The sequence below is a fragment of the Spea bombifrons genome, chromosome 13 (genome assembly GCF_027358695.1).
Source record: "Spea bombifrons isolate aSpeBom1 chromosome 13, aSpeBom1.2.pri, whole genome shotgun sequence".
Lineage (NCBI taxonomy): Eukaryota > Metazoa > Chordata > Amphibia > Anura > Pelobatidae > Spea > Spea bombifrons.
Window position 1 is genome coordinate 8,339,556 of NC_071099.1, and position 24,446 is coordinate 8,364,001.

General features: G+C 41.1%; 1 protein-coding gene across 3 annotated transcripts in view; it reads left to right on the forward strand.

Annotated features, from left to right (window-relative positions):
- Window positions 1–24,446, forward strand: part of EZH1 (enhancer of zeste 1 polycomb repressive complex 2 subunit) — a 114,805-nt gene that overhangs the window by 59,989 nt on the left and 30,370 nt on the right. For all 3 annotated transcript variants that reach the window (XM_053454211.1, XM_053454210.1, XM_053454209.1), the window contains 3 exons: window positions 16,306–16,405; window positions 17,047–17,210; window positions 19,193–19,284. In XM_053454211.1, the coding sequence (XP_053310186.1) occupies window positions 16,306–16,405; window positions 17,047–17,210; window positions 19,193–19,284 (356 nt within the window). The remainder of the gene's footprint in view (window positions 1–16,305; window positions 16,406–17,046; window positions 17,211–19,192; window positions 19,285–24,446) is intronic.

The following is a 24,446-nucleotide window of genomic DNA, read 5'->3' on the forward strand; positions in this document are numbered from 1 at the left end:
ATAATCTTCTAGTGGAGGAAATAGCTAAAATGACAGTGAAGGGGGATATTATAATCATGGGTTACTTTAATCTCCCTGGTGTGAACTGGAAAACGAAAGTAGCAGGTTGTACCTGGAGTGCGGATATATTAAACGTCCTACTGGGATTATCTTTAAAACAAGTAGTTGAGGAACCAACTCGTAAGGAGGCCGTTTTGGATTTAGTGTTCACATATGGGGATTTGTTAACAGATATTTCTGTAGGTCAAAGTTTGGGATCTAGTGATCATCAGTCTGTGTGGTTTAATATACAAACAGTGACACAGTTTTAGATTTTAGAAAAGCTGACTTTTCTAAAATGAGAATATATGTAGAGGAGTCATTATCAGACTGGGACAATTTAAATGGAGTCCAGGAGAAATGGGATTTTGTAAAAGCTGTATTATTGAAGATAACAGAAAATTGTATTAGGCTGGTCAGTAAGAGTAAAAAATTAAAGAAACCGCTGTGGTACTCTGCAGAAGTGGCCAAAATCGTAAAAGAAGTTAGCCTTTAGTAGATACAAAAATACCCAAAGTGAGGAAGATAGACAGATCTATAAAATTAGTTATAAGAGCTGCCAAATCACATGCAGAAGAGCGAATTGCCCTGTCAGTAAAAAAGGGAGAGAAAACATTTTTTAGATATATAAATGAAAAAAAGTAAAACAAGGATTAGTTAGATTAAAAACAAAAGGAATGTATGTAGAAGTAGATAAAGGTTTAGCTAACTGCCTCAATGAATATTTCTGTTCAGTTTTTACAAATGAGAATGAGGGAATGGGACCTCAGTTGGGAAAAAAGACTGAATCATTTGAAATATGTGAGTTTATCGAGGCGGAGGTTCTACTTCAGTTGTCTAAGGTAAAGACAAATAAGTTGATGGGGCCTGATGGGATACACCCCAAGTTATTAAAAGAGCTTGGGGGAGTACTAGCAAAACAGTTAACTGATATATTTAACAAATCTTTGCTAACGAGAGTCGTCCCAGGGGATTGGAAAGTAGCGAATGTTGTGCCCAGTCACAAAAAAGGCAGTAGGGAGGAGACAGGCAACTACAGGCCAGTTAGTCTTACATCTGTAGTGGGGAAATTAATGGAAACAATGTTAAAGGAAAGGGCTGTTGAACATCTGAAGTCACATGGGTTTCAAGATCAAAAACAACATGAGTTTTCCTCAGGAAGATCATGCCAAACGAATCTTATTGATTTTTTGCGTTGGGTGACTAAAGTAATTGATCAAGCTGGTGCAGTAGACATTGTGTATCTGGATTTCAGTAAGGCTTTTGACACTGTCCCACATAGAAGACTTATAAATAAACTGCAATCTCTGTGTTTAGATCCCAATGTTGTTGAATGGATTAAGGAGTGGCTGAGTGACAGACAACAGAGGGTTGTAGTCAATGACTTATATTCAGAACAAGGTCTTGTTACCAGTGGGATACCTCAGTGATCTGTACTTGGACCCATTCTCTTTAATATTTTTATTAGTGAAATTGCAGATGGTCTTGATGGAAAGGTATGTCTATTTGCTGACGACACAAAAATTTGCAACAGGGTTGCTGTTCCTGGAGGAAGAAGCCAAATGGAAAAATGGTCAGAGCTGTGGCAACTGGCATTTAATGTGGATACATTGTGAATGTCGGCAAGAAATCTGACGACACCAGTTCAATGAGTTGAGTAAGCAAGAGCTTCTTTATTCAAGTGCGCACAGGGGAGAGTCCAGTTCGCAGACTTCTCTCTCCCTCCTTAATTTTCTAACTATATATAGGCAAAGAAGCGCAAACAGTTATTAGCATATTGCCTAGCTATCTGTTGGTATATTTACTTTGATTTGCTGACACACACGGTTTAAAGAGGTAAAGAAAAAATAGCCCCCCCCCAGACATGTGAAATCTTTACTTACAGAAGGTCAAGAAAGGGACAACTTGTCCTTTGTCGTGGCGGACTCTGATTCTTTTGCAACAAGGCACTTAGAGCAAAGAAAACACACGAAAACATACCATATGTACACATTCTTCCGAGACACAAACAAAACATAAGTAAACTAAGAAATGAGGTAGACAGGTGATTGTAGTGTTATCTTATCTGCTATCAGCAGAATAAGCAATGAGGTAAAGATCATTGTACTGACATCCAGAATCAGCAAAATTCAACTTCCACAACATGCAAAGTAATGCACCTGGGGCATAAAAACCCAAGGGCAGGGTACAGAATATTTGATACTGTCCTAACCTCAACGTGTGAGGAAAGGGATTTAGGGGTAATTATCTCTGAGGATTTAAAGGTAGGTAGACAATGCAGTAGAGCAGCCGGTAATGCTAGCAGAATGCTTGGTTGTATAGCAAGAGGTATTAGCAGTAGAAAGAGGGAAGTGCTCATGCCGTTGTACAGATCACTGGTGAGACCTCACTTGGAGTATTGTGTACAGTACTGAAGACCGTATCTCCAGAAGGATATAGAAATGTTGGAGAAAGTTCAGGGAAGGGCTACTAAAATGGTTAATGGATTACAGGCTAAACCTTACCAGGACAGGTTAAAGGATCTTAACCTATATAGCCTGGAAGAAAGACATGACGGGGGGGATATGATAGAAACATTTAAATACTTAAAGGGAATCAACATGATAAAGGAAGAGAGTTTATTTAAAAGGAGAAATACTACCACAACAAGAGGACATCAGAAAATACTTTATGGAAAAGGGTAGTGGACGCATGGAATAGCCTTCCAACAGAAGTGGTAGATGTTAATACAGTAAAGGCATTTAAGCAAGCATGGGATAGGCGTAAAGACAAGCTAGAAATAGGATTAGGGCAGGTACTAAAGGAAAGTACTCAAAGGTTGGGCAGACTGGATGGGCCTACTGGTTCTTATCTGCCATCCCTTTCTATGTTTCTGTTGTTAATTTCTCTTCTAAATGATGGATTTTAACAACGAGATCTTTTATTTCTGTTTTTAATTAATTTTTAATTTCTGTGCAGTTCCTTTTAATTCTTGTGTGAGTGTCAATGCTTGATTCTCAAAGCATTTTTGGAGGAAATTCTCTGTTATAAAGTTAACCTCTAGTGGGTCAGCACTCCCTTGAGTACTTGTTGTTTCAGAGTCTGATATGTTTGGCTCATCCATTGATAGTTTAAATCTAGTTTGGGATGGGCTGTAATAATCTGACACCCGTTTTCCAGATTTGTCATTTTTTAGTCCTAGTCCTAGAGTGTATCCCTCTGGAATCAAGGTATTAAATGTAATTGGGGGTTAATTGGTAAGAACTAGTCAGTTTGCACCAATTACCTCTTCTGACAGGTCTCCTCCACTTTTGGCCTGTATAAACTACTCTTCCACTAACTCCTCTTTGTTTGCACAGTCTAGTATTATTAAATATATGTCTGTTTGTGACAAGAGAAAGAAAGAGAAAATAAACTTATCTGAGTTATCGTTCGGCACCTTAGGGATCCCTCACTAAAAACTCCACTGCAGAGAAGAGGGTCAGCACGCAAAGCCTACAACTCACCTCTAAGCCTGAGATGATCCAGGCTTGCTGCTTCCAGCCAGGTCTCCGTTACGCAAAAAAACAGGCACACTACTTTGCCTTCTTGCTCCACGAACTCCAACCAACGCCAGCAGCAGACTGATACCCCCTCCGAGCACTCACTCCATTCAGCAAACCTCTGACTAGTCTTATAATCGAGCAAATAGGGTAAGTCATAAAAAGTAATAAATAGAAGAAAAAGATGAACTCTTGCCTGGTATAGGAAGCTAGATCCCGCTTCCTCAGTGTTAAGGCTTCTGTCACGGGTGATGTAACCCCTTAACGACCTTTGGTTCAGGGCCGCCACGCAAAAACGGTCTATTAATGACCTTTGACGGTCCTGAACCATCATTAAATTAAATAAGCTTAGAAAGTGATCAACGTTCACTTTCCTCGCTTAAACGGCGTTGCTGTAATGCCTCCATGTCGAGGCATTCAGTAACGCCGAGATCGGCCTCCCCGGGGCCTCAGCATCCGCCATACACTGTACGCCCGTTTTAAAAGAGTTTAGGAGGCGATCAATGATGCTGTCGCCGAAATGCCTTGATAGGGAGGCATTCAGCGACACCAAAAACCCACCACCCAACCGCCACTGTGAGTGATTCTGCCACTTGCAAGATGGCGGCGCCCTTTAAAAAAACAATGAAGTTGAAAAGAATCCTTAGGAGAGTCTCTCCAGACCCTCCTGAGAATCTGGCTCCACTTGCAGGTTGAATACAGGTACTGCATTCAACCATGCAAGTCAATGCAACCCAGCTTTCTAACCACAATGTGATTAGTAAAATATTCAAAAAATAATAATGCAGTGATGTCACCAGAGGAACCACCCAGTACCAGCAACATGTAAAAAAACAAAAAAGATTAAAATAACTAAAATAAAAAATAAAGTTCATTATTTTGACCAAGTGCTAAAATTAGCGCTTTATCTTCTCAAAAATCGCAACATAGAAAGAGTTAAAATAAAAGCATTTCAAATACCCAAGGGGTGTGATGGGGTAAATGGAGAAAAAAACGCACTTCCCAAATGTGGCATATTAAATCTCAAACAACCCGACAAACCCATGCATGTGGCACTCGGGAGATGTTGCTGAACACAGATTGGGGTGTTTGATAGTGACGCATACCAGGAGCTATGAATTCATTCCTGAAGTACAATTTGTGTGAAAAAATACAAAAATAAATTACTACATTTACTACAATTAGTATACTTACTATATTTGCTCGATTATAAGACAAGGTTTTTTCAGAGCAAATGCTCTGGACGGTGTCATCTTATAATCAGACCTCAAATAAGTCTGACTATGAGACTAAGATCCAGATCCCCCGCAGCACTGGGGGGGGGGGTTATCACCATACTCAGGAGATGTTGCTGGACACATATTGGGGTGTTGTTTGACAGTGACAAATACCAGGACCTTTATATTTATAACTGAATTACAATTTGTGATAAAAAAATAAATAAATAAATTACTATTACAAAGTTTGACAAAGTGTGGTTGTATAATTAGAGCATGGAAAGGGTTAAAATACCAGCATTTGAAATACCCTGGGGTGTCTAGTTTTAAAAATTATATGGTTTGATGGGGTAAATTGAAGTAGCCGGCTTCCAAGATGTTCCAAAGAAGAGAGAGAGGCAGAATGACCAGATTTGGGAAAAAAGGTTTGGAAATCATAAAACGCTACTTGTACTTATAGCCCTTTAACCCCTTGATGGCAATTGCCGGTCCGGGCACATCATGGAAAAACATGTCGTTTACGACAATTGACGTGTCAGGACCGGCACATCTTTAAACGGGTGCAGAACGCGATCTACTTTCGCTTTCTGCACCCAAACGGCGTTGCTGTAATGCCTCGACCTCGAGGCATTCAGCAACGCCACGATCGGCACTAGAGGCCATCTCTGGCCCCTCCCCGGGGCGTCAACATCCGCCATACAATGGCGCGGACGCCCGTTTTAAAAGCGTTTATGAGGTGATCAACGATCAAACTTACCCCGGGATGGACTGTGACCGATCCATCGGCAAGATGGCGACCGTACTGAAAAAAAAAATAATAAAGATGAAAAAGTTCCCTAGATGGTCTCCAGACCCTCTAAAGAACTCTGGCTCAATACTGGCATATTAAATGCACATGGGGTGTCTACTTTAAAAAAATGTATGATTTGATGGGGTAAATTGAATTGGCCGGGTTCAACAATGTCCCAATTAACACGGGGGGAAGGATGGCCACACATCTAATTTCCAATTAGAAAAATGCACACGTACCAAATGTGGCCTTTTAGTTCCCCCCAAAAATCACAAACCCATGCATGTGGGGTATCACTGTACTCAGGAGATGTTGCTGAACACATATTGGGGTGTTATGTGACAGCGGCATATACCAGGAGCTGTAAATTCATACATAACTTAGGTGTGTGGGGGGAAAATACACACAAAAGAATATTACTGCAAACTTTGAAAAAATTCTGGTGGTAAAATGTGTGCATGCAAAGAGTTAAAATACCAGCATTTAAAATAACCTGGGGCGTCTAGTTTTCCAAAATATATGGCTTTATTGGGCATACTGAAATGGCCCGGCTCAAAGATGGGCAGGACATGGGCAGTGGATCCCCAAACGCCAAAGTTAAACATTGAAAATGCGCATGCCCCAAATGTCGCCTTTTTGCACCCAAACAGCCAGGCAAAATCATTCATGTGAGGTATTGCTGTACTCAGGAGATGTTGATAAACACATATTGGGGTGTTTAACCCCTTAAGGACCAGGCTGTGTTTTACCTTTTGTACCATTGGGACCGAGGCTGTTTTAACACTTTTGCGGTGTTCGTGTTTAGATGTAATTTTCTCTTCACTCATTTAGTGAACCCACACAAATTATATGTTGTTTTTTTCAGCACAAGAAGGGCTTTCTTCAGATACCATTGTTTTAATCATATTATCTAATTTCCCATAAAAAAAATAATAAAATATGATGAAAAATGTAAAAAAAAAACACATTTTCTGACTTTTACCCCAAAAATCTTTTACTCATCCAAAAAAGCTAATGAAAAAACCTACTAAATATATTCTACTATTTGTCCTGAGTTTAGAAATACCCAATGTTTTTATGTTTTTTTGCTTTTTTCTGCACATTATGGAGCATTAAGTACAAGTAGCGTTTTGCTATTTCAAAACCATTTTTTCCAAATCTGGTAATTCTTCCCCCCATGTGCTGTTTTGGGTATCTTTGAAGCCGGCCAATGCAATTTACCCCATCAAATCATATATTTTTGAAAACTAGACACCCCAAGGTATTTCAAATGCTACAATTTTAACTCTTTCCATGCACTAATTCTACCATCAGCCTTTGTCAAACTTTGTGGTAGTAATTTATTTTGTGTTTTTTTATCGCTACAATTGCTCTTCAGGTATGGATTTACAGCTCCTGGTATACATCACTTTCAAACAACACCCCAATATGTGTTCAGCAACATCTCCCGAGTACAGTGATACCCCTCATGCATGGGTTTGTTGGGTTGTTTGGGAGGTAAAACGCCACATTTAGGAAGTGCACATTTTTTAACTTGGAACTTTTACCTCTGGTCATTCTGCCCCCATGTCCTAATAGGACCATCTTTGAAGCCGGCTAATTCAATTTACCCCATCAAACCATATATTTTTGAAAACTAGACACCCCAAGGTATTTCAAATGCTAGTATTTTAACCCTTTCCATGCATGAGATTCTACCACCAGCCTTTGCCACACTTTGTGTTAGTATTTTTTTGGTATTTTTTTTTTACAGAAATTGTACTTTGGGTATACATTTATAGCTCCAGGTATACGTCACTATCAAACAACACCCTAATATGTGTTCAACAACATCTCTCGAGTACAGTGATACCACCCATGCATGGGTTTGACTGCTGTTTGGGGTTAAAAGGCCACATTTGGGAAGTGCGCTTTTTTCCCCCTATTTTGGTCAGTCTGTGCCTATGTCCTATCTTTGAGCCTGGCCACTACAATTTACCTCATAAAACCATATATTTTTGAAAACTAGACACCCCAAGGTACTTAAAATGGTAGTATTTAACCCTTTCCATGCATCAGATTCTACCACCAGCCTTTGCCACACTTTGTGGTAGTATTTCGTTTTTTGTATTTTTTTCACACAAATTGTACTTTGGGTATAAATTTATAGCTCTAGGTATACGTCACTATCAAACAACACCCTAATATGTGTTCAGGAACATCTCCCGAGTTCAGTCATACCCCACATGTATGGGTTTGTCTGGTGTTTGGGGTTAAAATGCCACATTTTGGAAGTGCGCTTTTTTTTCCCCCATTTCGGTCAGTCTGTGCCTATGCCCTATCTTTGAGCACGGCCACTCCAATTTACCCCATCAAACCATTAATTTTTTTAAATTAGACACCCCTTGGGTATTTGAAATGCTTTTATTTAAATTTTTCCATGTCAGGATTTTTGGGAAGATACAGCGCTAATTTTAGCACTTGCTCATAACAATAAATAAATTATTTTTTTATTTTATTTATTTTACTCTTTTTGGACTTTTTTTTTACATTTTGCTGGAACTGGATAGTTCCTCTAAAGCATGATAATTTTTAAATGTTACCATGTTTTTTTTAAGCTTTTTCTTTTTTTTTAATATTTTACTAATCACATAGTGATTAGAAAGCTGGGCTCCATTGACTTGTATGGTTGAATGCAGTACCTGTATTCAACCTGCAAGTGGAGCCAGAGTTCACTAGAGGGTCTGGAGACCGTCTAGCCAACTTTTAAAACTTTATTATTCTTTTTCCCGGGCCGCCGCCATCTTGCGGATGGCGAAGACAACGTGCAGCTGCGGCTGTGACCGCTCTCCGGAGCGGTCACAGCCCACCCAGAGGTAAGTGTTTGGTGTCGCTGGATGCCTCCTGATCGAGGCATTCCAGCGACACCATTGACGTTTAGGAGGTGATCGTTGATCGCCTCCTAAACGCTTTTAAAACGGGCGTCCGCCGCCATACAATGTATGGCGGCTGTTGACGCCCCGGGGAGGGGCCAGACATGGCCCATCATGCCGATCTCGGTGTTGCTGAATGCCTCGACATCGAGGCATTACAGCAACACCGTTTAAGCTTAGAAAGTGATCGTTGATCGCTTTCTAAGCTTGTTTAAGTCCCATGACGTGTCAGGCACGTCATAGGTCGTTAAGTGACCGTTTTGCATGACGTGCCTGACCCGGCAATGGACGTTAAGGGGTTAATGATAGTCACACATATCAGAACCTTTTAATTCATACCTGAAGTAAAATGTGTGTGAAAAAACAAATGCAAAAAAAACTACTACCATAAAGTTTGACATAGGCTGATGGTAGAATTAGTGCTTGGAAAGGGTTAAAATACTAGCATTTGGAATACTCTGGGCTGTCTTGTTTTCAAAAATATATGACTTGATGGGGTAAATTGCATTGGCCGGCTTCAAAGATACCCGAAATGGCACATGCGGGGGAAGAATTACCAGATTTGGAAAAAATGGCTTCAAATAGCAAAACGCTACCTGTACTTATTACCCCATAATGTGTAGAAAAAAGCAAAAAAACATAAAAACATTGGGTATTTCTAAACTCAGGACAAATAGTAGAACCTATTTAGCAGGTTTTTTCATTACCTTTTATAGATGAGTAAAAGATGTTTCAACAAAAAGTTAGAAACAGTCATTTTTTCAAAATTTTTCACCATATTTTATACTTTTTTTAATAGTAAATAATATGATACAATCAAAACAATGTCATCTAAAGAAAGCCCTTCTTGTCCTGAAAAAAACAATATCTAATGTGTGTGGGTTCAGTAAACGGGAAAGAAGAAAATTACAGCTAAACAAGAGCAGCGCAGAAATGTTAAAACGGCCATTGTCACGAAGGGTACAAAAAGTAAAATCAGCCTTTGTCACAAAGGGGTTAACTTACAAAAAACAGCAAAAAAAAAAAAAAAAAAACCCCATAAAAACATTGGGTATTTCTAAACTCAGGACAAATAGTAGAATCTATTTAACTGTTTTTTTTTTCTTTTGTAGGTGAGTAAAAGATATTTCAAAGAAAAGTCATAAAATGTGGTTTTTTTCAAATTTTCACCATGTTTTATTTTTTTTTATAGTAAATAAGATGAAATGATCAAAATAAATTTGAAGAAAGCCCATCTTGTCCTGAAAAAAAACAACATATAACGTGTGTGGGTACACTAAATGGGTGAGGGGAAAATTACAGCTGAACACAAGCACCGCAAAAGTATTAAAACAGCCTCGGTCCCAAAGGGTACAAAAAGAAAAAATAAGCCCAGTCCTTAAGGGGTTAATTTGGCAGCTATTCAGCGACATACAAAGGTATTGTAATGGACGAACATCAGCCAGGGAAGGATGGATGTCCTGAGTATTAGTTTAAAAGCTAATTTTTTAATAAATAATTTTTTTTTAAAAATCCGTTTATATGTAGAAATAATATATATATATATACTGTATTGGCCGCACTTTGGCCTATTTTTTGGCATTTTTAGCCCAGGGATGTACAGTTTGTATTACCCGATGCCTGGGACATGCAGTTCTGGGCGCCGGGCAGGTGTTTTTTTTTTTTCTTCTTCATTTATCCCTGCAGCGGTGCAGGGGACCTGGATCCTGCTCTGCGGCAGCCGTGGACATCTGCGCGATGCACATAGACGACCTCCGCTGCCGACACTTCCGCTGGGGCTTCTATGGTAAAGCACCGGCGTGACAAAACCTTCCGGTGCCACCCCATAGAAGGTTGTCTAGGTGTATCGCGCAGGCGTTCATTGGCCAGCCCCGCTAGACAGCAGGGAGTCTGGGGGTGCATTGGTAAATCAGGACTTCTAGGAAGCAGAGTGGCATATCAGGGGACAGAGTGGCATTTCTAGGGGGTATAAAGCATATCTGGGGGTCATACAGCATATCAGGGGTTATAAAGCATATCTGGGGGGGCAGAGTGGCATATCAGGGGATATGAAGTATATCTGGGTCACAGAGTGGCATATCTGTGGGCAGAGGGGCATATCTATAAGGTGCATTATGGATTAGGGGGGGCTTAAAATGGCTATTGGTTTTCTGTTTGTATATAACATATGCTGACAAACTGTATGGTAGATACCAAAATGTTAAAATACATGTATGCCTGTTTATGAAATAAAATACTGTATTGGCTCGGATATAGGCCGCCCCCGCATATAGGCCGCACCCTAAAAGTTTGGTGGTTTTTTAAAGAAAAAGTTTTCTTTAAAAAAAGCACCAAAAAAACATGCTGCCACTCTGTTTCCCCCCCCGAGATATGCTGCCACTGTCCCCCCCCGAGATATGCTGCCACTGTCCTCCTCCTCCTCCCCCCCGAGATATGCTGCCACTGTCCTCCCCCCCCGAGATATGCTGCCACTGTCCTCCTCCTCCCCCCCGAGATATGCTGCCACTGTCCCCCCCCCTGAGATATGCTGCCACTCTGCCCCCCCGACTTACCAGAGCAGACTCCCGGGTGTCTTGCGGGGCCGGCGGGGGACATCTACGCAATACGCGTATACAAATTCTTAGCGGATGTGCTGCCACCGGAAGTTGTATACGCGTATTGCGTAGATGTCCCCCGCCGGCCCCGCAAGACACCCGGGAGTCTGCTCTGGTAAGTCTTGGGGGCAGAGGTAAAACGCATCGTGCGGACGGTCACCGGCTGCGGCGATGCGGGTAAACAATCTCCGCTGCCGGGACATCTGCACGATGTGCTTTAACAATCTCCCTTGCCGGGACTCCCCCATGGGAATTCCTGGCAAGGGAGATTGTTAAAGCACATCATGCAGACGTGCTGGCAGCGGAGGTTGACCGTCCGCACGATGCGCTTAGACAACCTCCCGTGCCGGCACACCCCCCCCCGTGGAAAATGCTGGCAGGGGAGGCTGTCAGAGTATCAGAGAGTAGGATGCAGGTCCCCGGGCGTCAGGCGCTAGACCCCGAATATAAGCCGCACCCCCACTTTAAAGACTTAAAGTGGATGAAAAAAGTGCGGCCTATATTCGAGACAATACGGTACCATTCCACTAATGTGTATTTTTTCCTTAAAAATATTTTTTTCTTAAAAAATATTTTTGCTTTAAAATTGCACCAAACTTTGAGGGTGCGGCCTATATTCGAGCCAATACGCTATATAAAAAGTTTAATCTTCATTAAATGCAGTTTTCTGTCCAGAAACACTCTATAGGATGGTAAGCAGTACTGACCGCCCATGTTTTGACGTGTTTTGCCTGTAATTCGGCTTCTTCAGAGTGCGATGATAGTCAGCAGTATTTCCCTCCCTTTATCAGCGGATGCCAGTTTTAAAAGGCAATCAACAATGTTTCTCCATTACAATTTTAAACAATTAAATCACCCGTGACTAGAGCCTTATCACCTAGGGAGCGAGATTTAGCTTCCTATACCAGGCAATAGTCCATCTATTTCTTCTATTTTATTATTTTCCTGAAAGTACTACACACTTTTATGGCATAACTTTTATATCCTGCTTTTCTGTTCAAAGCATATCTCTTCCTGCCAATTATCTCCAACTGGACCTCTGTTTCTAAGGCCAGTCCATTCATACACGTTTTTCTTTTTCATGATACATTTTCTCTATTCCTATGAGAAACGTATTGCATTATTTTTTTCATTTATATTCTGTTATTTTGGATGTGATTGGGAAGATATAAAAAAAACAACAGAGGACAGTACACATTGCATCAGGAAAGTGGTGTGAATGATCTTTATCCTCATCACTATTTAGCTTGTTTTCATTTTGTATTTAATGTCTTTATATATTCTGAGCTCTGAACTAGGTAATGTTATTTACCTCTTGATTGCTTTTTTATCTATATACACATATTTTGGGACGTGGTTTAAGTGCCGTGTAGCCTTTATTTTACGTTTTAATGGAATTCCTTTCTTTACTGTAATCACATTTTATAGATGTTGTTGTGTGCTTCACACAATATCTATAAAATTATTTACTATATTACCTATCAAAAGTGGTCCAAGGTAGGAAATGCAATGAAACCGGCGACAGGGTCATGGGCAGCCAAGGCTCGTTGATGCATGTGGCGGGGGGGTTGATCCCTGTGGTTAAATCCAACAGACTAGTTGCTGTAGCTGAAATTGCTGTAGCTGAAATTGCTGTAGCTGAAGTTAATGCTGGTGTCCCAACACAGTGCATCCCAGTTTTTTATGTATGGGGCTGTGTAGCCTCAAACCAGTCAAGGGGCACATGCTGCCCCCTGTCCACTGCCGAAAGCGCCTACAATGGGCACGTGAGCATAAGAAGTGGATCACAGAGCAGTTAAAGAATGTGGCCTGGTCTAATGAACCACGTTTTCTTTTACATCACAAGCATGGTCAGTTGCATGTGCTTTGCTTACCCGGAGAACACATGGCACCAGAATGCATCCATGGAGGCCCCACCTTGGAACTTATGGGAATTAAAATGATCTGCTGCTAACGTTTTGGTGCCAGATACCAAAGCCCACCTTCCGAGGTCTAGTTGAGTCCATGCCTCGACGGGTCAGGGCTGTGATCAAAGGCAGGTGGTCATAATGTTATTGCTTATCAGTGTGTGTGTGTGTACGTATGTATGTATGTGTGTGAGTATATGTATATACCGTATATTCCGGCGTATAAGACGACTTTTTAACCCCAGAAAATCTTCTCAAAAGTCGGGGGTCGTCTTATACCCCGGGTACTAACCGAGTACCGGGTACTTACCAAGCCGGAGATTCCCACAAAGCCACAAATCTCTAGGGGAAGGGCGAGTGGAGAAGCCGCCTCCCCTGGGCCGGTCTTCAGGGCCGCGCCGAGGTAGGTGGAAGATCGTGCCGGCACCGGAAGTTGTATTGCGTAGATGTCCCCCGCTGGCCCCACAAGACACCCGGGAGTCTGCTGGCATATCTCGGGGAGGGAGGACAGTGGCAGCATATCTCGGGGGGGGCAGAGGAGGACAGTGGTAGCATATCTCGGGGGGGGCAGAGGAGGACAGTGGCAGCATATCTCGGGGAGGGAGGACAGTGGCAGCATATCTCGGGGAGGGAGGACAGTGGCAGCATATCTCGGGGGGGGGACAGAGTGGCAGCATGTTTTTTTGGTGCTTTTTTAAAGAAAAAAACGTTTTCTTTAAAAAAGCACCAAACTTTTAGGGTGCGGCCTATATACGGGGGCGGCCTATATCCGAGCCAATACGGTATATTGCATTTGCACCAATCAATTAACTTGTCGAAATTAATTAACCATAGTAATACTGACAGTTTATATGTCCCTTGAACATCTGCACATCAATACTTCACCTCAGTACTTCAATTGAATATCAGTTCATAGGTAACATATAAGTACACTAGTGGTCAGTGTTGTCATAAACATGAGATTGCATACACACAATGTTTAAACACATTTTCTCTTGTATCTTCACTTGAAGAAACTCTAGACTTTGAAAAACCTTGGAGTGCCATTGGAGCTCCCTTATTCACTTCCTCCAGGCTGGACACATTGTTGCTGTATTAAAAATCTAGCCAGTCATTACATAAATCCAAAATGTATCGCTGTCATCAAGAAGGATTTCTTTAAATAATATAATTATAGCTGTTTTTGCTTCATTATTGAAAAGAGCCTAAAAATTCTACCCTTTTCTCTTCAATGTTGTCACCGTATAAAAAATATAGATACTGTGAGAAAACAAATTCAGAATGTAATAAATCAATAATCAATAAAATAAACAGTGTAAACTGACATAATGCAAAAGAAATTTAAAGAGAAACACAGCTCTAGTCACACACACTCAGTTTCACACGTACACACACAAGAACAAGGACATTTAAGTTGTTGTTAACAGGAATTTGCAAAACGTAAAACACATTTTTTCTCTTACATTAAGTCTTCACAAACTCAAGGGCAATTCAACCGTATCCAAAAATATGGTCACTGTGAGAAAACAATTTCTCAATTTCATAAGTCACAAAAAAGAGACAATACTTGTACAGATAGTGGCTCCATTCACTTTGTAGCACTTCAACAAGCAATAATCAATATAATCAATAAAAACAGTGCAAACAGAAATAGTGCAAAAAAAATTTAAGGGAGACATTGCTCTAGTCACACAGGCACATACAGACTTAGGCAGCCTCACACACGCACAGACTCAGGCAGTCTCACACACACAGAGAGACTCAGGCAGTCACACACACACACTCAAACAGTCACACACATTTTTATCTTACATTAAGTCTTCAGTTGGGCAAGCGCTGCTGCTGGCCGGTACTTCCGCTGGGGCTTCTATGGTGGAACACTGGAGGGTAAAGTAATGGTAGCGCACCTTCATAGAAACTGTGGCGGAAGTGTCGGCAGCAGCGGTGGTTGTCTTCATCAGAAATGGTTTGCGTGAAACGGCAAGAGCTGGTAGAATCCCACCACTGCATACATACATACTGTATATTGCCATATGATTGAAGGATTATAGGTAGGTACATGTAGATGAAGCTCAATTGTTTGCACGTGTCTGCTACTTACTGACATTCTCAGTTTTACCTACATAGGTTTTATTAACTTGCAGCTGTGTGTTTTCCTTGTGCAATTTACCCTGGCCTCAGTACTATTAGTTTACTAAATCCTGAAATCTTCACCCCAAGGCTCAATGTTCTGTCATCACCATTAGCTAATATTTTTTATTTAATGTGAATTCCAGTATAAAACGGATGAGACTAGTGTTTTGTGTTTCAGGTCAGGTGTTCTCATTTAAGATATTTACTAATCAATCATCCCCCTCATGACTGCCTTCCTCAAGAACAACAACATTAGGCAATAAGTGTTCATGTATCCTTTTTGACACCTGAAATGACATGTTCTTGCTATTTCAAATGTAGTCTGCTGCCAGTGCTCAACTTGCTCATTATCTGCCTAGCATCTGTATGTAAACAGCTTTCTTATCTGCATGGCAGATACCATGTCCTTCTGAGTTACTGAATCCTGGGAACCACAGGCATTTTTAACATTACAAATAGGTCAATTTGTTACCTTTTCTAGGCAGTATCTGTGATAATGACCTCCAATCTTTTTGGGACACCAGAAAAAGATATTGGTAAAAGAACATGCGCCATGTTTTGCTCAGCCTCAATGTAGCTGTTTTAGGGACTGTGAAAGTTTTGCATGCATCAAGTTGCATTATGTCTCAATAGCAGTGCACTGTGCTGTTTTAAAACACCTGTCGGGAAGAGCCTTTGCACATGACACAGGAGTGAAAAAATACCCAGTGACAGTCATATAATCTGTGCTTTTACCTTTTGCCTACATGTTGGTTGTCAACTGAATCTTTTTCCAAGTACATCAACCACTCGATTGTACAATTTTGGGGGAAACTGCATTTTGGTATCTGCCAACTGGGAACAAGAGGCTCATTGAACTCAAAGTACAGTTACTTCCACAATCATTACAACCATCTGCAGCTGCATCTTTGGCCAAACATAGTAGCAGGGAAAAATTAAATGTATGTACAATTGACTTATTGGCTAATAAAGCATACCTTTATCTTTGTAATAAGGTGCAATCAAGTTGAACCAACACAATTATAAACAAAGGCAGTTTGTATTTTGTAAAAGTAAAAGTTTTTATTATAGGTTAAGAATTGTGTTTCATGCAATCACTCAATTCATGATTTTTCTTGAGCTAAAAGCAAGGGCATTCAATCTGAATCATCCTAATTTTTCCTACCTTGCTGATATATTTGTTCCATTTCAGACAAGAGCCTCTGCAAAAGCCACATGCCAAATGATCTCATCTTTAATGCTGTATCTGCTGTATTTCCAGAACGAGGTTTTCCAGAGGAAGTAAAAGAAAGGTATTGGTTTCAATCTAAAGCAGTATTTGCTGTAAGCTTCCCGTAACACTTTTTTTGCATGTTTAATATGTAATAACTGTGCATCATTATAAGCCAACTAACCTGGTAATTACTAGAGAGAGGCGTTGGCAAAACAACAAATCTTTCAGTTAATTCAATTCACAAATACATGTCACTTGAGAGTTTATGTAAAAGTAGACAACTGTAGTCAGCATAAGGTATCATATTAACATTTACTGATTGTACTCGACCTTGCAACTCCAAACCATTTTGACGGCTTCAACTGTTTGGAACACTGGCACATAAGTTTAAGAGAGTTTCTTTGCTAGAAAACCGGGGGTATATTTTAATGACTCTTATTAGTTGCAGTAGTTTGGTGTTCATGTGCCGTATTTATGTAGTAACTACTGTAGATGTAAATTACGTGTGTTAAAATAGGAAGGATTACCAGAAATGAACATTGTTGAAACCAATTAATTATATATTTTTTTTTTTTACTGCATCTGAATAGAAACCATACATATTTGGCATTTCTCTGCTTTTGGACAAGTTCAAGAAAAGCCCACACTTTCCAATTCCTCTGTGAACTTGAAAAAAGAAATCCAGTTGCTTTACCAGTTATTTTTCTTATTGTTTTCAAGGTACAGGGAGTTGACAGAAGCTTCAGATCCCAATGCTCTACCACCTCAATGCACTCCTAACATTGATGGCCCTTGTGCCAAATCTGTGCAGAGGGAACAATCACTGCACTCCTTCCACACACTTTTTTGCCGACGGTGTTTTAAATATGACTGCTTCCTACATCGTAAGTTGGGTTTTGGGTCTGTCAAATTGCAGGAACTGTAATGTGCTTGAAAATAAAGCCATATATAACATTTAATACAGTATATTTTATAACAATAATGTTTTTTAAAGCAATAATAATACTTAAGGCATCCAAAGTAAATACTGTTCTTCTCTCTGTCTACTGACATACAAAAAATATATACTTTTCAACTTCAAATTAGGGTATCTAATTATAGCAGGCGACATTTTGACCCATTCTTTAGGTTTGGTGGCAGCGGCTGTGCCCCACCGTGTGCCCCCCGAATTGAAACGTGGTAAAAAAAAATTTGCAGCTGAGAAGGGAGGAGAGAAAAGGGCGCCGAGCGGTGCTCATTTTCAGGAACCGCTCGGAGCCCCTTACTCTCCTACGCGAGGCCTCTGCTTTGGTCGCGGTGCCGGCATTTCATGCTAAGCGCCAGAATATGATATACGTCGCTCAGCAGTGAAGCAGTGTGCAACGCGGCAGAGGTCTCACGCTCCCACCGCAGGACCTCTATAAGGTAAGTGAACTACAAAGGAGGGTAGTAAGAATTTTTAAATAAATAATAATCCATAATCAGTATGGATTAATGTGTGTGTGAATTGTGTGAATGAGTGAGAGTATGAATTAATGTGTGGATGAATTGTGTGAATGAGTGAGAGTATGAATTAATGTGTGGATGAATTGGGTGAATGAGTGAGAGTATGAATTAATGTGTGGATGAATTGGGTGAATGAGTGAGAGAATCAATGAATTTGTGAGAATGCAATAATGAATATGTGTACGTGATTTGTGTGAAAGAGTGAGAGAATAAATTATTGTGTGAATGAATTATGTGAATGGAAGTGTGAATTAGTTAGTGACTGTAAATGATGGCACAAGCAGGGTGTTTAAGCCTTGGGGACCAAGATGGCACAGGCAGGATGTTTATGGGACAAAGATGGCACAGGCAGAGTGTTTATGGGACAAAGATGGCACAGGTAGCGTGTTTATGGGGCAAAGATGGCACAGGTATGCATGCTTGAGTCCGTTTTACATGCATTCTTTAGTTAGTGGAGAGTTCTGTATCCTTTAACTCTGCCCTAGGCTGCTTCTACTGAAACTAGGAAGTGTAAGCGGAAGACATACTTCCTGCACATGCTCAGTATTACCACAATAAAGTATGTAGGAGTAGCAGCATCTAGTTGCACCCACTACAATGTTAGCGCTACTGACCATGTGCAACAAGTGTACATATACATTTATCTTGCTTCCAGTAGCTGCAGTTGTGGCCAAAGCGAAACAATATTACAAAATTGACTGTAATTGACTTTAAAGAACAAATGTATTTGTATATTTGTGTGGTTATAGAGTTAGTTAAGTAATCACTAGTGTTATTCACTGAAGCATGTGTTGGCAGGAGAATTGTTTTAACACCCTGAATTTACGATACTTTATATAGTGTCATCCCTGCCACATTACCATACCTGGGAATTCTCAGGGTTTGACCTGTTTTTGAGTCTCAGCTGACTCTTTCCTAGTGTACACTGCTGTGATCATATATAAGACTCCCAGTTAGTGATTTTGCTCCCAGTATGTTATGCTTGAAATCCCTGCCTGAATGTAGACAACTCAAGTAAGTGTATCTTCAAATAATGACAAGTTAAGCTTTACATGAGTTCCAGTATTAGAGCAATTTGGGTAACACATTTGGCGAGTCACTACATAGAATCTTCATGATGAGCTGTTAAAGGGTTAATAATTTGAGCCGAGGCTCAGCTGATTTAGAAAGTTCCTGGGTATGCACATTGCTCTTATTCTCATGGCAACTCTTTTCCTTGAATAAACCCTACTGGGTATAGAAGACATTTGCTCACTAAACAGCAATACTTCATGCAAATACCTTTGGGAGTGGAATATATATTTAGATGCTGTTATTTCAATGTTTCTTAAAATAAATAAAAACATATGGGTTTTTCCTATGAAATTGTGTTTTTATTTAGCCTTTCATGCAAGTCCTAATGTTTACCGAAGGCGGAATCGAGAAATCAAAATAGAGACCGAACCTTGTGGAGCTCACTGCTTCTTGTGGCTGGTGAGTATATCATATGCATCAGTATATTGTAAAATAATACTATCTACTAAAGTAAATATACCCAATTTGTGATTGTTCTTTTTTAACATCTTTTGTGGTTTCAGTGTGGTTTATTTATCAACGTGATAGTTTGCATGTGGTTGTAAGGGGATATATGACAACCATAATAACCGTAATAAATGAACACATAATAAATATTTTTTTAATAATAAAGAAAACCCATTACAACGTGTGACGGAACCCTCCATCACTGGGGCCACTGGAGAGGCATGAGAGCTAGCCTCCGTCCATATTGACTATGGCCCCTGGCTTTGTAGAAACTTGTGTAGCTACCCCCAGCAGGATATCATCTCATCACCTGCTGAGGGGGTTTTCTCTGGCAGACAGCCAGGATCTGCAACCAGGGAGTGACCACCATTGTTTAACTTTAATATCAGACATCCTCCCCCATGGTAACAGATAGTGGAGGTTGGGACCATATTTTATTGTTGATCCCGTTACTGCCCCTGTTGTTTCTGGGATGCAGATTAACCCCTTCGTGACAAAGGCTGATTTTACTTTTTGTACCCTTCGTGACAATGGCCGTTTTAACATTTCTGCGCTGCTCGTGTTTAGTTGTAATTTTCTTCTTTCCCGTTTACTGAACCCACACACATTAGATATTGTTTTTTTCAGGACAAGAAGGGCTTTCTTTAGATGACATTGTTTTGATTGTATGATATTATTTACTATTAAAAAGTATAAAATATGGTGAAAAGTTTAGAAAAAAATTACGTCAGGGCCCCCCCCTTTTTTTTTCTGTATATCCCTCCCTTCCCCCTTTATAGACAAAATCAATAACATTTTTGATTTACAAAAAGAAAAAACCTGCTAAATAGATTCTACTATTTGTCCTGAGTTTAGAAATACCTAATGTTTTTATGTTTTTTTGCTTTTTTCTACACGTTATGGGGCAATAATTACAAGTAGCGTTTTGCTATTTCAAAGCCATTTTTTCCAAATCTGGTAATTTTTACCCCCATGTGCCATTTCGGGTATCTTTGAAGCCGGCCAATGCAATTTACCCCATCAAATCATATATTTTTAACAACTAGACACCCCAGGGTATTTCAAATGCTAGTATTTTAACTCTTTCCATGCATCATATCTACCACCAGTCTTTGTCAAACTTTGTGGTAGTCATTTTTTTGCATTTGTTTTTTCACACACATTTTACTTCAGGTATGAATAAACAGGTTCTGGTATATGTCACTATCATAAAACACCCCAATATGTGTTCAGCAACATCTCCTGAGTACAGCGATACCTCACATGAATAATTTTGCCTGGCTGATTGGGGGGGGGCCACATTTGGGGCATGCGCATTTTTCAATGTTGAATTTTGGCATTTGGGGATCCACTGCCCATGCCCTATTTGGTACATCTTTGAGCCGGGCCATTTCAGTGTGCCCAATAAAACCATATATGTTTGAAAACTAGACACCCCAGGGTATTTTAAATGCTGGTATTTTAACTCTTTGCATGCACACATTTTACCACCAGCATTTTTTCAAAGTTGCAGTAGTATTTTTTGGTGTGTATTTTTCCCCTACACACCTACTTTATGTATGAATTTACAGCTCCTGGTATATGCCGCTGTCACACAACACCCCAAGTAGACAACCCATGGGCATTTAATATGCCAGTATTTTAACTCTTTCCATGCGAGCTAATGTGCTAATTTTAGGACTTGCTCACAAAAATATTTATATATATATATATTTTAATTTTTTTGCCTTTTTTACATTTTTTTTTTTACATTTTTTTTCAACTTGAAGGTTCCCCCTGATAGTGACATCAGTGGGAAATTATTTTTACATTTAACTGGTTTTTTAACTATTTTTTTCTAATTATTATTAATTTTATTTTTTTTAATTATTTTTACTAATCACACTGTGACTTGCACCTGTATTCAACCTGCAAGTAGAGCCAGAGTCCTCTAGAGGGTCTGGAGACCATCTAGCGAACTTTTTCATCTTTATTATTTTTTTTCCCGGGCCGCCACCATCTTGCGGATGGTGAGGATTACTTGCAGCTGCGGCTGTGACCGCTCTCCGGAGCGGTCACAGTCCGTCCTGGGGTAAGTGTTTGGTGTCGCTGAATGCCTCCTGATTGAGGCATTCCAGCGACACCATTTAAGTTTAGGAGGTGATCGTTGATTGCCTCCTAAACGCTTTTAAAACGGGCGTCCGCCGCCATACAATGTATGGCAGATGTTGACGCCCCGGGGAGGGGCCAGACATGGCCCCTAGTGCCGATCGTGGCGTTGCTGAATGCCTCGAGGTCGAGGCATTACAGCAACACCGTTTGGGTGCAGAAAGCGTACGTAGATCGCTTTCTGCACCCGTTTAAAGTCATGACGGTCCTGGCACGTCAATTGTTGTTAACCATTCGTTTTCCGGTGACGTGCCCGGACCGTCAATTGTCATCAAGGGGTTAAGGGGGTGGTTTGTATCCCAGTATCTTGTTTTATGTTAATGTGTGTTTTGCTGGATATATCCAGCCGTCTGTGTCTAAAATAAATCAGTTATTCCTTTTGTTGTACGTAAAGACTAGTCTTGCCTGGTTATTTGGGTACCGGATGGCGGGATCCCTTTACTTTGCTTGGGGATATTGCCTACGGATTGCGGGGAATTATTGTCCTGAAGGGAGAATCAGCTCTTGGCGGAGAAGGACAACCTGACATGGTCCGTCACAACTGGTGGCAGCGGTGGGATCCGACTTCTTCAGGACTGTCATTGAGACCAGCCTAGTCTGAGGGAAACTTTCTTTCCCCCGTGATCTATCTCCAGGAAGGAGAATGGAAGTCAGCTATGCAGAGCTGACCCAGAGGAATTGTACCTGGCTGAAGCTCTGGAGGGAGGTTCCACACTTGGAAATTAAGTACATGGGGAAAAGCCTCCCAACCTTCGAGGAAAGGTTTTGGCTCCAGCCGAAGTTGCTGATACGGCTTCTGGGGAAGCAGCCCAAAGAGGAATGGGTGGCCGAGCTGGAGGTGCTGGTCCAGACAGAGCTGAGGTTGGAAGATGGATATCGGGCTCTGTGGTGGTATGCAGCACAGCTGTGCCCGGGGCTGGAGGTTAAAGGTCCTACAGAGGGCTTGGCTTTGGCATCCCGGGATTATTATTGGATAGTATAGAAAAGGATCCCGACTTCGGTAATGCATCAGAGTGTCAGGGGGAAGACCTCCAGGAGCGAAGGGCGGAGGATATCCCATATGTGCCCGAGCTGTGGGCTGACCTGGATTATTTGGTCACACAAGAATGGGAACTGAAACAGGCAGTGACCATGGATTTTACTGACCTGAGGATGTTGACCCAGGAGGGGTGGATGTGACTGTGGTCTCCACCCCGGATACTGGACAGCTAACCCAGATCCGATAGCTGAACTATGTGACTGAACACCACAACCAGATCCAGAGATTGTGGATTTAATTAATTTTACATCTGAGGATGCTGGTTCGGGAGGGCATGCAATTGGCTTCCCTTCCCAGCGAAAGGAAGAACGTTTTCCGGGTGTAGTGGATGGGACTGCCGTCTCCACTAGCACCCGCCCTGCAGAAGAGTTGCCAGTGGGGCAGAGTGTCGCTGGGCTCTGCCTGCTGACTTCTCTGTTTCCTGAGCCAGCCCACAGCAACCTTGTAAGGTCCAGTCAGGCAGCCCCAATGACTGTGGTAGTGGATGGGACTGCAGTCTCCACACCTGGGTCCCTGGAATGTTGGGCTGTCGGCCCAGAGCCCCAACCACCAGCTGAAGCGCTGACAACAGGGCAGAACGCTGCTGGCCCCTGCCTCGCACCTGCAACTGTTACTATGATCCAGAGAGATGCGTCAGCCGGCCCATCATCCCAGCAGCAGCTGGAGCACCAGGCAGTGAGTACCCGGGAGATGGCGCAGCCGACCAGTCTCCCCATTGACAGCTGACAAGTTCAGGTTGATTCTGAAAAGCCAGAAACAAAGTTACATCCAAGAGGCGATGCAAAATATCCCTCCATGTCTTTTTCATTTTGTCCACAGTTGTTTGATGGACTTGATCAATGCATTTATGTAGCTTCAATCCTGCTCTCAAGGTCTTCCATTTCTCCAAGCATGTCAGATGCAGTTCAGAAGCCTCATGATCAAGCACCCTTGGGTTCAGTTTCCACCACACTTGAAACCCAGTGACAAAACTGGAAGTTCTGGTTGTGTCTTCATTAAGAGCAAAAAGTCTGCAGCAAAAACAAAACAAACTTTCTTTTGAAGGAGAGTACACCATCCACGTTCTAAGAACTTTCTCACGATTTGGCAGAGCTTTATAGAACCATGATGTGGTCAGCTGTCGACTCGTCCCTTTTGATTTCTCTCCTTGCCTTTGAACCACACTGAAAGGCCCATCCCTATTTTGGAAAGGTTCACTTCCCCTTTTAATGAGGTCCACTCTTAAGTTATCTGGAACTGGGACTGGCCAAGCAGCAACATCAGAATAAACTCCTCTTCCTGTTCTTCCTCTTCAGAAAAGTCTTCCTGGTGCAAACTTTTGCTGGCATCTCCCTCCTCCTCTTCCAATTCTTGTATATTTTTATATAAACCTTGAGAAGATACTTCTGGTGTTTCACTAGATTGAATGTCTTCAGTACCTTCTCCTACTTTGGTAGATGTTGAGGGTACCACATATTTTAAAATTGATCCGGACATTGCTTCAGCTGACTTTTCTCTCGCTTTCTTCATTTTTTGTTGCTGAAACCCACTTGGTCGATTTCTCTTCATATTTGGTATTTTCTGAAAAAAATCATAATATATTTCTGTTGTAGGGTCATTCAAGGGGATCTGTCCTATATTTCTCCTACATAGATTTATTTTAACTGATAACGTTTCTAAGGAGACCTAACAAATGAGTGACAAACATTACAAATTAAGTACTGGCTAAGCAGCTAAAGACACTATAAACTAAAAATATTCTGATATTATAATCAGGAGTCACCATAACATTCTCTTTTCATTTAAGCATTTGCATATATAGTGGTGTTGCCATGTCTACTCATGATTATATTTACTATATGAACCAGACACTGACTGTGGTATAGCATGACGCCTATCACTCTATACTGAGACAGACATTGACGGTGGTGCAGCTTAACTAATTTCA